Raw genomic sequence first — 17,969 nt, forward strand, 5'->3', positions numbered from 1 at the left:
CAATTCGGGGCCCCGCGCGCTTTTCGCGAGTCCGTAAACCGAATTGGCTCGCCGATGCGCGCCGACTCGAGCCGTTCCTGTGCATAAATAATGTTTACCGCAAAATTTCGGCATTTTTAAAGTAACAAAAACAGATCTTGGACTAACGATTGCCAGAGGGATTGCTTCCCGCTCCGGCTCCGAAACCTCATGACGGGCGGAAAATTCGCCACGTCACAGTATACAAATCTATATCACGTATACACACTCGTTAGAGATTCTCTTGATGATCGCAGATATCTAGGTTTGGTATATGCATATTTAAACAGATCTAAAAGACATCTATAAATAGTCAATATCCATAAATGATACGTATACGTTCTGTGTGGGTCCTATTATTTTCTTTTATCAAATTGGAAAAAATGACCGCTGGGAAATGTTGACGTTGCATGATGGATTTGTAAGGTCAGTGCAGCTGAGGCGACACGAACATTAGAAACAACATGCCATACAACGGACATTGTCTCATAATAGGGCGATTAAACAAACTTACCTACCTTCAATCGCGATTATACTAATCTTCTCGTCCGAATTTGTGCTTGTCACTGGATAGTAGTGCTCTTGTTCCTAGTACTGGCCACAGGGTTGAAAGAAAAGCAGATATTTCACTGTTGTCTCTTTCATCCCTGCGTTACTATGAAGCTTCACTATTTTTAAAGTGTGTATTTCCAATCACGAGTGAAGCCGCGACGGAGATACTAGTAATATTGAAAAGAAATCCTGTTTATTCCGTTACATCCCTCTTCTTCTTCCAATAGGGTGCATGTCCGTCTAAGGCTCGCTTTCCCGGGACCCCTTATCACTCTAGCGATAAAGCAAACTTCTGTGTAAGAAAATCACACCTCGGGGATCAATTCGAGTTTTCGTCCGCGATCGAATGAATAACAAGTTCTAATCCGATGGCTATCTCAGATGTAGCTGCATCAATAGATGCATCGCCACCGATCTGGGCAGAAGGTGGATCAACGTTAGATCGGCGGTCCTCTCGGTGGTGGATACCCCGGCCTTCGAGTGGATGATCTTGGTCCTGATATTCGCATCTTCCATAACCCTTTGCTTCGAAGACATCTACCTGGATGACAATCCGTTCCTCAAGAACATCCTCTACTGGACCAATCTGGGCTTCTGCGCCCTCTTCAGCATCGAGATGCTTCTCAAGTGGCTGGCTCTCGGCTTCTGTAAATACTTCACCAGTTTCTGGACAATCCTGGATTTTATAATCGTTTTCGTAAGTAGCTAGACGTCGAGACGATCGATCGAAAGAAACGCATTAATCTCGCTGTGGCATGCCCTCCTTACGTTGGCCATTGTGTCCATTTGCTTCTAAAACGGAATACGAAGTGTGTGACCTTTGCCAGATATTAACCCTATATATTTGCGCATACACACACTATACACACACGGCCTCGTATGTGTGGTGACTCTGAATGTTGTTTCTGTCTTTTTCTGTATGTTTTATGTGTCGATCCGTGGAGCCAGGTACGTTGAAACAATCATGCGTTACTCATGTCAGCGTCATCATTTTGTATTTACTTTTCCCCGATTCCTCTCATCGGAATGTCATATGTCACGAATGATTATTGTGCTCTTTCTTTTAAAATCTTCGTGACATTGTATCGTATTGCTTAGATCATGGACACTAGAGACCAGGAGGACGAACATAATGTTATAGAAGTTTCTTCAATGGGGCATGGGCATGGATTTAAAGACATACATTTACAATACGGTTATATTATCCAAATAAACTAAGATAAAATATTCAATGTATATTTTATCAATAAAACATTTTTATCAGCATTTATTTGTCACATATGTAAGTACTGTAATTAAAAAAAGTTTTGGCAGAGGTAGTAGAACGTAAGTTTTCCGAGTTTTCAATTTCACAGGTCTCCCGCGTTGTTAGAGATTCATAAGATTGCATACTCCATGTTGGTCCCTTAGCGATAGCATTGCCACCTACAGACAAAATCTCAAACAATGTTCTGTATCCTTTTTCGCTGACACGAGCTCCCATAAGGGACCCTGTGCAGTTCGTCCTCCTAGTCTCTAGTCTCCCTGGCTTAAATACACATATAAATCACGAACAAAGCACGAGATCATTGTTAGAAATTGATGTTGACGATGAATGAATGGGAAAAATAGCAATATTCAATCCCCGGTAGAAAATGACGATTTCACGTTCAATTCGCATAAGAATTTATTCCTCTTTCTTCATCCTGCTTGTCTAATCTCCTTAATAATTGCAAGACCTCCAAATAGTTTTGTGAAGTAATATAGTAAGTACGGAATGTCTATGATGAAAAGTAATGGTGCAATTTAGGACGGAAGAACAATATTGATATTAGCACATCAGAACAAATTCAGCTCATAGTAAAATGTTGAAAACGTAAAGAGTGTCGCGCTCTAACCTTAATCAAATCCATTTTCTTTAATATGTGCACACATAGTCTTTATTCTAATCATTGCATAGCAAATAATATATTTTTAAATATGTTGCACACGCTTTAATAGGACTGATAGAAGAATTAGAACACGTCGATCCTTCGTGATTACCTCTTTTGGCTGTGAAATAATTTTGAAGGGGCCTTGATACACAAATCAATGAGCTGAATCGATCCTTATACACTGGGAGACATCAATGCCCTCCCATCCTGCACAGGCGATGCCGTATCTGCAGGGGAGGCATTTATGTCCGCCATTGTACACTGGGAGACATCAATGCCCTCCCATCCTGCACAGGCGATGCCGTATCTGCAGGGGAGGCATTCATGTCCGCCATTGTACCTCTTTCCCAAAGTATATGAACTTTTTTATAAATTAGTCAACTTTATCGATAATAGTGATCGTCACTTTATAATTTTGCACATTTATTATCAACTCACGATTTACCACGTTGCCTATAAAGTCATATCGTCACCTTATCACCTTAAGGGGATGTGAAAGTGACGTCAAAAAGTTGATGAAACTTTTCTCCGACTTGGGTGTACCAAATTATTTCAAACTTCAGACCATGAATATAGAAGCTATAAAGAAGGTCTTGACACCCATGAAATATAATTTGAATAAAATTTGTTTATAGATGTTTTCTAAATATTTTATAAAAAAAATGAAATTTCGCGAGTTTCGGGACCTATTTTAGGGTCTCTAAATGCACATTGTGAAGTTTGAAACGATTCGGTACACCCAGTTCGGAGAAAAGTTCCATGAACGATTGACTCCTCTGATGCCACTTTCACGTCCCCTTAATTTCTTGAGAAACGATCTATTTAATGTACTAACAAGGAAGGTACCTGAGGTGTCCCCCTCCGATTTTGTTCATTTTTAAATATGTTATAGAGGATTAAAATCTAAGGAACCCGTGTTTTTTTTTTTATTGGCGGATAAACACTTTTAGCGGGTGAAATTAGGCTTCCAGGTTGGCCGTGCAAGGGGGCGAGTTGGCTGTTTCATATAGAAGCACTCGACCGATTTTTATGAAACAACCGTCAAAATATAGGTAATGAAGAATTATGAAACATGCATTTGGAATTTTTCGAAAAAAATTCATTTTTAAGGGGTTGAGCCACCCCTTTGAATACTTCTTTTATCCCTCACGCGAGCAGTCATTGTTCTATCCAAATGAAACTTTTTTTTGTATTAATCTGGTCTATAAATGAACCAAGTTTCATTTGGATAGAGCAATTACTGCTCGCGTAAGGGGTAAAAGAAGTATTCAAAGGGGTGGCTCACCCCTTAAAAATGAATTTATTGCGAAAAATTCCAAATGCATGTTTCCTAATTCTTCGTTCCCTACATTTTGACGGTTGTTTCATGAAAATCGGTCGAGTGCTTATACATGAAACAGACAACTCACCCCCTTGCACGGCCAACCTTGAAGCCTGATTTCACCCCCTAAAAGTGTTTATCCGCCGATAAAAAAAAACACGGGTCCCTTAGATTTTAGTCCTCTATAACATATTTAAAAATGAACAAAATCGTAGGGGGACACCTCAGGTACCTTCCTTGTAAGTACTGTATGTGTGTAATATACTGTACTTAATGTACCAAGAGATCCTGATTATGGGACTTAGGGTATCAGGAAATCGTAAACTTCACTACATTTTGTTAAAATTTGTGGATTAAAGCGTTATTAATAGAATAACTGAAACGATTTAATCAGAATATAAAACAGGCCGTAATTTAATAAATTTGACAATCTGGCGATGTGTTGTTGGTTGTTTTGTATAACTCCTAGTCGCTTTATAAAATCACTACCGGGATTGTAAGATAAGGCCAAGTGAACGAAGATTCGACCAATTGGTGTAAAACGACTCGTTTACTTTTACCTAAACATTACCTAAATTTTACCTAAACATTACCAAAAGCCGGATTTTTCAGAGTGGCTATGATATATGTTTCAATTATTTACCGTTTAGATATTAAGTACATTGTAAATTTATGCCAACCAATTAGGTATCGATGTTACCGACCTGATCAGTATCAAGGCCCTTTAATCTTTGTTAGTCTACCCACCAAACACTATTACATAACAATAATATAACCGTTACATAACGTTTGTAACATGTAATACATATAACATATAAGCAAGATTTGTATTACTATTTCCTCCGCAACTATATAACAGTGAAAACGAATAATGTAAAGTATACATAACATATCGATAACATGTTATATGTTATATTAATGTTCTATAATTGCAATGCTTACAAGTAACAATGTTACCGAACGGTAATAATCCGACGTTATTTGATATTAATGTATCTTTTAGATAACATTCGTTACATGTTATGTTATTCCAGTGTTATGTAACTGTAACACAGTGTGTTTGGTGGATAAGAACCTTTTGTCACTACTTTTGGAGACCTAGAAAATCAAGTAAAGCAAATTAAAATTGCTAAATCTTTCACAACTTTCGCACCGTAAGCTCGATCTAATTCCCCCCTGTAAAATGATATAGATTAAATTAAGCATGACCCCTGCAATATCAATTGCAAAATCAATTGACTAAATCTCTGATATTCTTCCACTAGGTATCTATGTTTAGCCTTTTAATAGAGGAGAATGAAAATCTGAAAGTCCTACGATCGTTAAGGACACTCCGGGCACTAAGACCCTTAAGGGCGATATCAAGATGGCAAGGCATGAGAGTACGTACTTAGCCAATTTCTTTGAATATTCAATTTCATCGAGTAATCCAAAGTAAAGTTCTCTCTTAACTGCCTACAATCTTTATAAGTTAATTTACAAGTCTTCCACGTTTCTAGATCGTAGTGAACGCGTTGATGTACGCCATACCCAGTATATTCAACGTGCTCCTCGTCTGTCTCGTGTTCTGGCTCATTTTCTCAATAATGGGCGTGCAATTCTTCGGGGGCAAGTTCTTCAAATGCGTGGACGAGTACGGGGAGTTGTTGGACATATCGGTGAATTTATAAGGAAAACACTAATTAAAATGAAGACATCTCTTGGGGCAAGCACGACATGGATCAATGTACGATATTTCTCGCTTCAGGTAGTGAACACCAAGGACGACTGTCTGTATCAGAATTATTCCTGGGAAAACAGCAAGATCACTTTCGATCATGTCGGCATCGCTTACTTAGCGCTTTTTCAAGTGGCAACATTCGAGGGTTGGATGGAAGTGATGGAAGATGCCGTGGATGCAAGAGGGGTTGATCTTCAACCCCAGAGAGAGGCAAATTTGTACGCATACTTTTACTTCATAATATTCATCGTCTGCGGCTCTTTCTTCACCCTCAACCTGTTCATCGGAGTTATAATCGATAACTTCAACATGTTGAAAAAAAAGGTAAGTCGTGGAGCAACCAGTAAAACCATCGCACAGATGCTGGTCAGAGCATATAATCATTCTAAACTATATCTTTACGTTTTTTCTGTTTACAGTATGAAGGTGGCGTGCTAGAAATGTTTCTGACCGAGAGCCAGAAACACTACTACACTGCCATGAAAAAACTCGGTCGCAAAAAACCGCAGAAAGTGATTAAACGTCCGATGAACCAATTCCTCGCCATGTTCTACGATTTGTCTAACTCCCGAAGGTAATTGCTGGACTACCAAAGATACCTGAAAAATTTGAATTGTTCAGGCATTTCTAACTGGAATATTTTTTCATTACATTACTAAGCCACATCGTATCGACGATTTCATCTAATTGCCGTCATGAGTTTCGATACTACCGATAGAACGTACACAGTATACGAACACATTATTTGTCAAGCGACCACACCTAAAAATTGTCAATTTTTAGATCGGGCTCAAATTAGGCCAATTTGTAATCTTATAGGGTAGAATTTGATATGCCAAGTCATAAGTCCATAAAAATAAATAGGGAGCGTATGCGCAGCGTAATGGTCTGTATTTTTCCCGAGTTTTTGCACTGGGTAAAATACAGCCTCCGAGGGTTCGACCCTCACGATTCCTGAGACTTGAGTTTCAGTTTTAATTTCATTTCCGAAAGATTTTGTGACTGGCGATAGAGTGAGATCATTTCACGAGCGATCAGCTGCACGTGTCAATATTATAATTATTGTACGGACACGACATATGAGGTACACCATTTAGTGCAATGCACGATATAACTTGACATGGCTGTCAATATAAAAACGAACGTCGACAACGTAGGTATTTAGGAGAGTCTGCTTTACCGACGTCGATCAAGTTACTTTATGTGTCTCACGCCACCTTAATATTATTAAACCCTGGGGGGTTCAGACGCTATACGTAGAGTTCCTACTATGATTCAAGACGGTCAAGAATGAACTTCTTTAAAGTACGTTTGGCTTGCTTCCAGATTTGAGATAGCGATTTTCGTGCTGATATTCCTGAATATGCTGACGATGGGTATCGAGCACTACAACCAACCGCATCCGATATTCTTCGTGCTGGAAGTGTCCAACGCGTTTTTCACGACGGTCTTCGGCCTGGAGGCCATAGTGAAGATCATCGGCCTGAGGTACCATTACTTCACGGTCCCGTGGAATCTCTTCGACTTCCTGCTAGTACTAGCTTCGATCCTGGGCATACTCATGGAAGACATCATGATGGATTTTCCCGTGTCCCCGACGCTCTTGCGGGTGGTGAGGGTGTTCAGAATCGGTAGGATCTTGAGGCTTATAAAGGCTGCTAAAGGGATCCGCAAACTGCTCTTCGCCCTAGTCGTCAGTCTGCCGGCCCTCTTCAACATCGGGGCACTGCTAGCGCTGATTACTTTCATCTACGCCATCATCGGCATGTCGGTCTTTGGCCACGTTAAGAAGCAAGGTGCCTTGGATGATATGGTGGGTTCGGACGCTGATGATCAGCGAGACGATATTCCATAACGCCATATTGTCCTGTTCCTACAAGATGGAAAAGAACAGTAAGAGGAATCAAATCGCAATGGCGAGTCACGTTTGGGATGTTTCAGGTCAACTTTGAGACCTTCGGGCGAAGTATGCAGCTGCTGTTCAGATTGATGACCTCGGCTGGGTGGAATGACGTCCTGGAGTCCCTGATGGTACAGCCACCAGACTGCGACCCAACGCCCACCAGCCGGCAGATGAATGGCGACTGCGGATACCCCCTCCTCGCGATCACGTACTTCACGTCCTTCATCATTATTAGCTATATGATCGTCATCAACATGTACATCGCCATCATCCTGGAAAACTTTAACCAGGCTCACCAGGAGGAGGAAATCGGCATCGTAGAGGATGACCTAGAGATGTTTTATATAAGATGGTCTAAGTAAGACTAGTCGGATTGTGGCACCATGTAAACTTCCCTAAATGAAATCATCTTTTTAAGATAAGGAAATTTTCTTTTGTTGCCCTAGGTATGATCCACACGCTACGCAATTCATCCGATTTTCGCAGCTGAGCGACTTCATAGCGAGCCTCGACCCGCCGTTGGGAATATCAAAGCCCAATGTCGTAGCGTTGGTTAGCTTTAATCTTCCCATCGCAAAGGGTAACAAGATCCATTGTCTGGACATCCTACACGCTCTCGTCAAGCACGTCCTCGGGCACGTGGAAGAATCCGAGGACTTCCGTAAACTACAGGAACAGATGGACGTTAAGTTCAAGAAGCAGTTTCCAACGCGTAAGGAGCTGGAAATTGTGTCTTCCACCAGGATTTGGAAGCGCCAGGACAAGGCGGCTAGGTTGATTCAGCGCACGTTCAGGGAGTACGTCAGGTAATCGAAACGAATCCCGACGCTACAACAAATCGCTCGTTTCGTCTTCTCCGTTCATTCTCATCCCTTCTTACCTTTCTCGTCTTCGATCGTCTAGATTGAAGAAGGAACGCGAAAGGATCGCCCAGGAAGTGGACTCGCAGACACAGACCTCCAGCCCTGGAGGTGGCGGCAGTGAAGGTAGGGGCGGGGGCGGGTGGGGTGGAAAGCTGTCGGCCCTCCTGCACGTACACAGAGGTAGTAGGGCCAGTAGCCGCAAGTCCTCCAGGGCCAGCGACGCCAGCGACCTCAGCGAGCTCGGGACCGCCTCCGCGTGGCTCTTCCCGAACCTGCCGCTGCTGCTGCTCTCCGGCGCCACCGGAACCCACGAGGACCTGCAACCCCCCGCCCTGACCGTGTCCCGTCCCTCACCGACCACCGACCAGCCTGAGGCTGCCTCCAGCTCTGGCTCAGACTCCCACGCCACTCTCAGGTTGGTACAGGAACTTCTCGGCGCGATACTATCCAGTCCCATCACTGTACTCTCGACCTTAGATGAACAGGATCCTCGCGATAACGATTCTCACCTGCGCATTTTCTCGAAGTCTGACTGAATTAGGTAGATCCAGCCAGAATATTGGTTGCTGATGGGATGATCAATCTTGAAACGTGTTGCTGCTGCTAATTAACGTTTACCGTTAGAGAAGGAAATACTTAATTCGATTAAGCTAAATGAATGTTAGCTTAATCCGATAACGAGTACTGTAACCCGACCGTGGCATTCATCTAAGGAGAATCAGTGAAAGGATTTCTTAATTTCTAATTTGCAAAAGTTTCGCGGAAATGCAAGGACTTCTAAAATTTCAGTCACCATAATCGATTAATTTATAATTTTTTTCGTTTCAAACACCCGAAGGCAAAGAAATAAATAGGTAAAGAGAGCACGTGAAAAAATTCTATCCGGGCTATTCATCGTGTCGATAAGTTTAGAGAATGATTCGCCAAATAGAATGCTAGCCAGAACTAGACTAGAGCTCGTAGGTACCACACCTCCCCTTGTATATAAAATACTCCCACGTTATGTATAGGTGTTAGTTAGGTTAAGGGTTAGTTTGGTAAAACCCAAGTCTTCAGTGTGCTCGTTCCGTTTCGCGGATCGCGGCCTTAAGGTGAAGTGAAACCCCCCTCAAATCAGTCGATTCTAATAAGACACTTTTTTTTATGAGTATTGGATTGAAATGTCTCGAACTTTGAGACATGACTCGCGAGCACCTAGGAATTATCCTGATACACTAAAAAATTGGGATTTTTGAAAATAATTTTTTAACAGTCCAGACCAGAACCAAAATGGTCTCGAGCTCTCATATTTCGAACAATATCCGATTTTTTAAGGCTCTAATATGAGAAACGAAAGTGTCAGGACAATTGTACGACAATTTAGAACACTCTGGTAACCGATAAACTCGCATTTGAATGGGATAAAGGCAAAAAAGTCTCTTATACGCTGCTATGATAAAACGATGGTAATACGAAGTCTCGGAGTGAAAATTTAGTTGACACGGAAACTCACAGATAGCGCAGGGTGTACCTCTGCAGACAATTAGGACCTCGGAAACCATTAACCCAGAGGATTTCTGAAGTTATACTTCGATTTCTTTATAATTATTACACGAAAACGACAGGTGAAGTACGGCATTTAGTCCAATATCCAATATAATTCGACGCAGTTGTCAATATAAAAACCAACGTTGGCAACGTAGGTACGTAGTAAAGTCTTTCTTACCAACGTCGATCAAGGTCCTCGACGTGTTTTACTTCACCTTAAATCGCGAACTTATGGCTCGCGTCCATGTGTAAGTCAAACTTGCGAGAGCTGCTCTCAGACAGTTCTTGCCATAGTGAACACGGTTTTGTATGTGAACTTGCGCAAGAATTTGTCGTCTCTCGCAAGTTCGTGTACACGCCTGCTTTTAGAAGTTAAAATTGCACAAGTCGATTTTGAATCGGTCCCGAAATTCTTGCTGGAAGTTGCGTGCGGATTTGCCTGTGTTTTGGATATTTCCTTGTATGACTCTTTCAATATGGAGTATCTAACCCTCAAGTAAAATTGCAGCAAGTTTGTAACTACCGTGTATACGGCAAAGCAAGTCATTCTCGCAAGAACTTGCTAGATCGACTTGCGGCAAGAAGTTTGCTGTAAATTTATTGGTAGGGTGCCCGCAAATGCAAGTTGCTCTAGCAAGAAGTGGCGCAAGTTACTTGCACCTAGACACGAGCCATTAAGGGGAAGTGAAACCCCCCTCGAATCAGTTGATTCGAATAAAACACTTTTTTCTAAGGATATTGGACCAAATTGTCCGAAACATTGACACCTAACTCGTGATCATCTATAAGAATTGTCCTGACACATTAAAAATTTGGATTTAAAAAAAGATTTGTTTAATTTAACCAGGACAAAAATGGCATCGAGCTCTCATATTTCGATCGACATACAATTATTGAAGGCTCTGATATGGGAAACCAAAGGGTCTGGATAATTGTATGACAATTTAGAACACTTTGGTAATTGATAAACTCGCATTTGAACGGGATAAAAGCTAATGGTGATTGGGTGAGGGGAGAGGGTGAGAGAAAGAGAGCACTCGAAAGGGCAAATGCAGATCGTATTTTATTAAACCTACGATATAACCTTAACTTCTACTCTTAATTTCTACTTTCGCCTAGTTGCTTAACACGTTGAGTGCCATGTCAGTCACCGGTGACTGACATTGAACTTTCCGTTCAGGCCGCGTCAGTCATCGGTGACTGACAACTGAACCGTCCGCAGAGCGCGTGGCCAGAACGGGAAGTCGTCAAAAAACCGCGTGGCACTCAACGTGTTAATTATACGAGCGTCGGTGGGCTAAGATGGCGCAACGGCCGGCGTCTCGTGGCGGCGACGCGGCGTCTCTGGGCAGAGTGGTGGCGTCGGCGCTCGGTCGCGCGGCCAGCGCGGCAGCTCCGGGGCTCGGTGGCGCCACTGGCCTTGTGGCGCGCCATTTGAGTGGCGTGACGCGCTCACCCGTCACAAAGGAAAAAATGAGTCTTATGCGCTTCTATGCTAAAACGATGGTAATACGAGGTCTCGGCGTGAAAATTTAGTTGACTTGGAGATCACTGATGGTGCAGAGCGTCCCTCTACAGTCAAGTAGGGTCTGAACAAGCATAAATCCTGAGGGCTTCTGGAGTTTTACTTCGATTTCTTTATAATTATTGTACGAAAACGCAGCTGTCAATATAAAAACCAACGTCGGCACCGTAGATAATTAGAAAAATCATCTGTACCGGCGTCGATAAAAAAGATTTTTATAAATACCTACGTTGCCGACGTTGGTTTTTATATTGACAGCTGCGTTTTCGTACTATAATTATAAAGAAATCGAAGTGAAACGCAAAAAATCCTCCGGATTCATGCTTTCTGGGGCCCTAATTGACTACAGAGGACACCTAGCGCCATCTGTGATTTCCATGTCAACTAAATGTTCACTCCGAGACCTTACATAACCATCGTTTCAGCATAGAAGCGCTTAAGCCATTTCTTTTGCCTTTATCCCGTTCAAACGCGAGTTTATCGATTACTAAATTGTCGTAAAATTGTCCTGACCCTTTCGTTTCTTATATCAGAGTCTTCAATAATTGTATATTGATCGAAATATGAGAGCTCAACACCATTTTGGTTCTGTTCTGGGCTAAGTTGAACAATTATTTTCAAAAATCCAAATTTTGAATGTATCAGGACAATTCTTAGATGATCACGAGTCGTGCGTCGAAGTTTCGGACAGTTTGTTCCAATAACCTTAAAGAAAAATGTTTTATTCGAATCGACTGATTTGAGGGGGGGATCATTTCACCTTAGAGTTGCCCTGACTCAGAACCGAACCTTTTTCAATCCTTCGTCGTTTGCAGATCCTCGGGACCAACATTAGGTCGCCAGGACGCCGTCGAGAGTTACACCGACGAGGATGTTCTGAGTCCTCCAATTTCCAAGAGAGGCTCCCTGCGACCAAGTGGAACGGCCTTGTCGCTGAACATGCTGCAACGCGACATAAAGGACGCGTTCAGCAGGCGTTGCAGCAGCCTCAGAAGGAGGCCGCACCCCCCGGAGCCGGTGGCTCTGCCGATCCCTGACGGGAGCGACGTCAGTATCCTGGTAACGGAGCCCAGTCCCGAAAATATCGCTCCTCCTGCTAGACCCCCGTTAATGAGGCAGCAATCGGAAGCGACGGTGGTGCACGCACTGGTGCACCGAGAGAGCGAGGAGTACCACGAAACTCCGGACGACAGCTGATCCTAGTGTCGAGAGGACCCGCAGGCAGACCTTGCACCAAAATGAGTCGGATCGACCCAATCGGTCGTAGGATTCGAACTCCGAATCGGCTAGAAATGGCAGACAGGGGTGGCGTCCTCGAAGAACCACCGTGATAACACGTATCTCCTCGTCTTCGCACCGGGGCTTGTTAAAGGATTCGTCTTGGCTACACACGCTTACCCTAGAATCTTCGTTTGAGATGATAACCATCTGACCTGATATCAGGGTTGGGTGGTTTACGTCAGTCCATCGCTTTGACGAATACTTGCAGGGCCGTGAACGAGGGAGTAAAATTAGGGAGTGGTTTTCTGTGTATAGAGCATGTTAGAACTATTCCTGGTGGTACGGGTAAAACGAAACGATATTCTTTAAGGGAACGCTTATGGTTTTAAACCGAAGGAAAACGTGTTTTGGGCCTGCTAGATGTCTGCAAAAGTATTTAGATTTCATTCGGGTCGATCATGTAGAGTAATTTATTTACCAGCGCACCCAAGCGGTCTTCAACGTCCGCGGAGAAGTAATGTATGTAATTTACTTGATACTCGGTGCGAAGAAACGATCCTGGAATGGAAGAAAACGGGTCGTCTTCGGAGTGGCATCGGACCGATCCTATCAGTCCTCGAGTGCCGATTGCGATCGCTTGATCCGTCGATGGCACAACGCCGTAATTAGTGCCTATTTTCGGAGAGCCGAACTCTTTGACCGGACGAGCCATCGTAGGATCGAGTACCTACTCCGAGAAAAAACACATCTCCTGAACCAAAGGAACATTTCTTTGAACAGTACCGAAGAAATATTTTGTTAATTCGAAGAATAATTATTAGACTCAAATGAAGTCAAATGAATTGTCATACTTCCAAAGAAACGTTGCATGCAATTTATTCCAGTGTACTTAAGCGCAAGAATTATTCTTTGAATTAAAGGAATACCTGTTTGGTTCTATGAAATGTTTTTATTTTCAGGGTACTCGAGGATCGATCGATCGCTTCATTGTGCAAGAACTAATTTCGTCGTCGAGATTCTCGACGATGACGCGAAGCGACCATAAATCTCGATCGTTTTCCCACCGTGCGGTGTTCAGCGACTGGAAAGTGCGTACGCACTTTTGCCTCCTATTTTTCCCACCTAATACCTTATCGATAATACCGTATCATTACGCCACAGTAGACGACCGACTCGTATCGCTTCCGCGACGCAATGTCCGACGTCCACTTCAAGCTACTTACGTGTAACGAATGAAATTACTGCCTCGAATCGTAGGATAGTTGCGAGCGACGTAGCTGCCACCTAGCGATCACGAACCGAGGAAAGACTTTAGCACGAATCACTCCGCCATTTTGGACGCCGATTCTGTGCTTCTGGCGTTCAAAGTTACCCAGAAATACATTCACTCGTCACCGAAATTTTAAATATTATTCTTTACTTCGATAAACTTAGCGTGCTTGGCCCCATTTTATGAACAGGAATTACACCGATTATCCAATTAAGGGGATGTGAAAGTGGCATCTGAGGAATCATTCATGAAACTTTTCTCCGAACTGGATGTACCGAATCGTTTCAAACTTTATAATGTGAACATGGAGACCATAAGGAAGGTCCTGACACTCATGAAATTTTAGTTTTTATAAAAGATTTTGAAAATATCTATAAACAAATCGTTAAAAAATTGAAATTTCATGAGTCTCAGGACCTTCTTTATAGCTTTCATGTTCATATTTTTAAGTTTGAGACGATTCGGTACATCCAGTTCGATGAAAAGTTTCACGAACGAGACTTTTTTGACGTCACTTTCCCATCGCCTTAATTCGCAATTCTCAAGTTACATGGACCATTTCATATTTTCCAGTACATCGATTCATTTCCCTTAACAATGGGTCCAATGATTTTTCCGTAATTATTCCAATTATAATTATAATTTTAACAAAGTTATAAATCTATGGTTACGCGTTCATATGTGCAGTGGCCATAAATGCCTTTCCATTGTACAATGGTGGTATTGTATCCGTAGGGAAGGCATTTGTTTCTGCTGGGGCATATTCAAGGTGAGATGCTCGAATCAAGGTGCATTCAGAGGGAAAAGCGGTTACCGATGAGTTGGGAACATGTTGCGATTTTCTGCTGAAAATGGCGATCAGAATGGTCTGATCAGTAAACATGTTGAGTAAACGTACCCATTCAGCAGATGAGCGCTAACCGATCACTCAACAGTTGTCTCCTCTGAATGCACCCATTGTATCGTTCGATGCTTTTTCAATGCTTCTTCGATGATCTTTAACGTCAAAAGTACAGAATCGTCTGACCGAAGTCTTATCGTAGCGACACATTTACGCCAATTCAAGTTTGCGACATTTACGTACAAATACGTACAAAAACTGTTACTAGAGTTCAGGGAATCGGGCCGATTTAACGACATTCCTATAACGAAGTTATTCGGATATAAACATTTACGACTTGTTTCATCTGATAATTGAATAAGGTCCTTACTCGTATCTCACTTTCAGCGTTAAAAGATACGTCTTTTAGAGCACCGCTAAAGCGACCCTACTCCACTGTTATAGAAAATCCTTAAAAGAAGCGATAAAAAATGTATTTAAGCAGCAATACCTCCTCATACCCTCTTTTAAGCTTCTTTTTGAGTGCTTTGAGAATGAAAGTGAGTGTCGCTTACCTAAAAGTGGGTAGGGGGACTTATAAACCGCTTTTAGCTGTCAAAATCCTACATCAAATTTCGACAGCTTTTAGTTGTCAAAATCCCACATGAAAAATGGAATGCAGTAACGACATTTTTCACAGAGCAAAAGCTCGCAAAGTGAATACAGGGCATCAAATAAATATTAGGGACTTCTGAAGTGGAATTTATGTCGTTCTTGGCCAACCAAGAAATTGGGCTTTATTCTGTGAAATTCGCTTCCATTTTCGCGGCAAAGTTCAGCAGACTGAGCTTTTGGCATACAAAAACCGCACGCGGAACGCAGTGGTCACATTTTTCCGCCGTTTCCATATTAAATTTCGTAAAAGCGGCTTTTTAACTAAAAGCGGTCATAAAAGAAGGTACAAGTATGGCGACTTTTAGCAGCGGTCCGATCATCTTTACCTAAAAGACGTTTAAAAGCGCTGCTAAAAGTGAGATATGAGTAAGGCCCTAAATGTGTACCTTCGGACTGGAAAACCTTATTTGGTGGGATATTGTTCTTAGCCCGTTTCATCGGTAAGTGTATACGGTTTCCTCGTTTTATCGAAAAGGTAAACTGCGAGCTTTGCGTTGGCACGAAGAGCGACCTTCCCTCATTTCCCGAGTTACAGGCACAAAGTTACGTAAGTTTCGATTTACGGCATTTCGTCAATCGAACGTAAAAATAACCCCGTTAAGTAGGTGTAGTTGTGATTAGAGGAGAGACTGTTACTGCCGCAAGAGCCAGCTCATAAATCGAAGACATATTGCGGGTATTCCTCTAAATGGGATGGAGTTTACTCAACGAGATGCGAAATAACTACCACGCATTAAAGTTCCCCTGAAAAGAGTAACACACGGAGATATATGTGCCCATAATTATGAAAGTGGTCTAAGTCAAAATTGAAAAAAAAAAATGAGTTTATCAGTTATTCCACGCCACATTATTTCAAACGAAATTAATTCAATGTAATTTCGAAACAAAAAATATATGACTTAAACCACTTTCTTAATTGTGGGCACATATGGAAGACATATTGCGCGTATTTCTCTAAATGGGATGGAGTTTACTCAACGAGATACGAAATAACTACCACGCATCAAAGTTCCCCTGAAAAGAGTAACACACGGAGATGACAAACATTTTTTTTTTATTTTTTTAACGTCGCATCAACTGGTCATTAGCGACGCACCGTTTAGTTAAATACGCCGTGTAACTGTGTAAGTCACGATGTTCAAATTTTACAATTCAGGTAATAGTGTAATGTCTTTTAGAAACATTAGTGTTTTATTAACTTCTTGTGGGTCCCCAAGAGCTTTGGTAATTAAGTGGCTGTGTGAACCTGGAATCCAGTTTGAGGCACAAACAAAATTAACAGACTTATTTAAATTTGTTCTGTCATGTAGATGTTTGTGCCATGTTGAGTTTTGTTTGCGCTATTTATTTTTACAAAAAACCAGAGCTGTTAACCCTTTGAACACGGAGCCATTTCGACATATGGGCGAAATTCGTCTGACCGTGCAGGCAATATTGGACCAAACGTCAGGCGCCTTTACGCGCTCTTAATAGTCAAAGGATAAAAAAAATAAACAAATTCCAAAAATGACCACTTTAACGTTTTTGACGGTCTGAGAGGTTCTGAATTTTCCTAACCCATTCAAGGAACCCATTAGAGTCGAAAAATCCAAGTTTCCGCGATTTCGGAATTTGTTTATCCTTTTGAACCGCTTTGATTTTTGTTAAAAAATGCCACAAACAAAACTCAACATGACACAAACGTCTACATCACAGGGACATTCCAATAAGCCTGATAATTTCGTTTTTGCCTCAAACTGGATTCCAAGTTCACACAGCCTAATTAAGTAGAGTACTTTGAAGCCTTTTCTTGTAAATTAATATTTATTTACATTCAGAAATTTTGTATTGTACCGTTATTTGACTGTTACATTCATTCCAGGGCATTGAATTTGTATTTAGAATTAGATGGTTATGAGGGAGCTTTGTATGACCGATTCTTGCTCTTGTTAAAACAACTTCCCACTGAACACCAAACCTAACAGTTACGTAACTTGAAACTAACAAATGACATAACGTTTGTTACAATGTAATAACCTAACAGGTACATAACATAGGACTAACGAGTTACATGACATTTGTTACAATGCAGGAACTTAACAGTTATGTAACACGGAGCTAACAGGTTACATAATATTTGTTACTATCATATCTATATAAATGTAACATAACTTTGTTACTCTCATCTTACATTATGTTACTGTCCGGATATTACGGTGCATATGCAGCACATATTTGTAACAAAACAGAACTACATTGGTGCTAACTGTCATTTATTTTATCACATCATCATCATCGTCATTGTCATAATTCATCGTCGAATGTAATAAGATTTATATGTCATATTTTGTTTACTACTCGTATGAACAAATGTGACTTTAATTCATACACGCATATACATTATCAGTCATTGTTTGCTAGTCGAATAAAATCCTAATTGTCTTTAAGTAAAATCAGATAGTTAATCATTTACATAATTTCATTGAAAGTCTGATTTGTCATTTAATATCTAACTACTGTCAAGTACCAAAAAATAATAAAAAATAAAAAAATTATATAATTTTGGATAAAATTACGTGATCTTTTTTATTAAATGTATGAAAAATTAATATTATTTTAAGGTAACGGAAATTATAACATTAATATAACGTGTTACATAACA

At 41.3% G+C, this 17,969-nt stretch overlaps 1 protein-coding gene across 1 annotated transcript in view; it reads left to right on the top strand.

The window, feature by feature from the left end:
* The window catches only part of LOC105695887 (sodium channel protein 60E), a 51,198-nt gene extending 38,659 nt beyond the window's left edge, over window positions 1–12,539 (top strand). The window contains exons 11-20 of the mRNA XM_023433676.1: window positions 952–1,267; window positions 5,070–5,186; window positions 5,304–5,462; window positions 5,552–5,848; window positions 5,944–6,098; window positions 6,851–7,337; window positions 7,466–7,785; window positions 7,874–8,233; window positions 8,331–8,705; window positions 12,158–12,539. Coding sequence (XP_023289444.1) covers window positions 952–1,267; window positions 5,070–5,186; window positions 5,304–5,462; window positions 5,552–5,848; window positions 5,944–6,098; window positions 6,851–7,337; window positions 7,466–7,785; window positions 7,874–8,233; window positions 8,331–8,705; window positions 12,158–12,539 — 2,968 coding nt within the window. The remainder of the gene's footprint in view (window positions 1–951; window positions 1,268–5,069; window positions 5,187–5,303; window positions 5,463–5,551; window positions 5,849–5,943; window positions 6,099–6,850; window positions 7,338–7,465; window positions 7,786–7,873; window positions 8,234–8,330; window positions 8,706–12,157) is intronic.
* Window positions 12,540–17,969: the final 5,430 nt, after the last annotated feature.

Source organism: Orussus abietinus, unplaced genomic scaffold (assembly GCF_000612105.2).
Source record: "Orussus abietinus isolate OABI.00-Male unplaced genomic scaffold, Oabi_2.0 scaffold193, whole genome shotgun sequence".
In the NCBI taxonomy this organism is placed as follows: Eukaryota; Metazoa; Arthropoda; class Insecta; order Hymenoptera; family Orussidae; genus Orussus; species Orussus abietinus.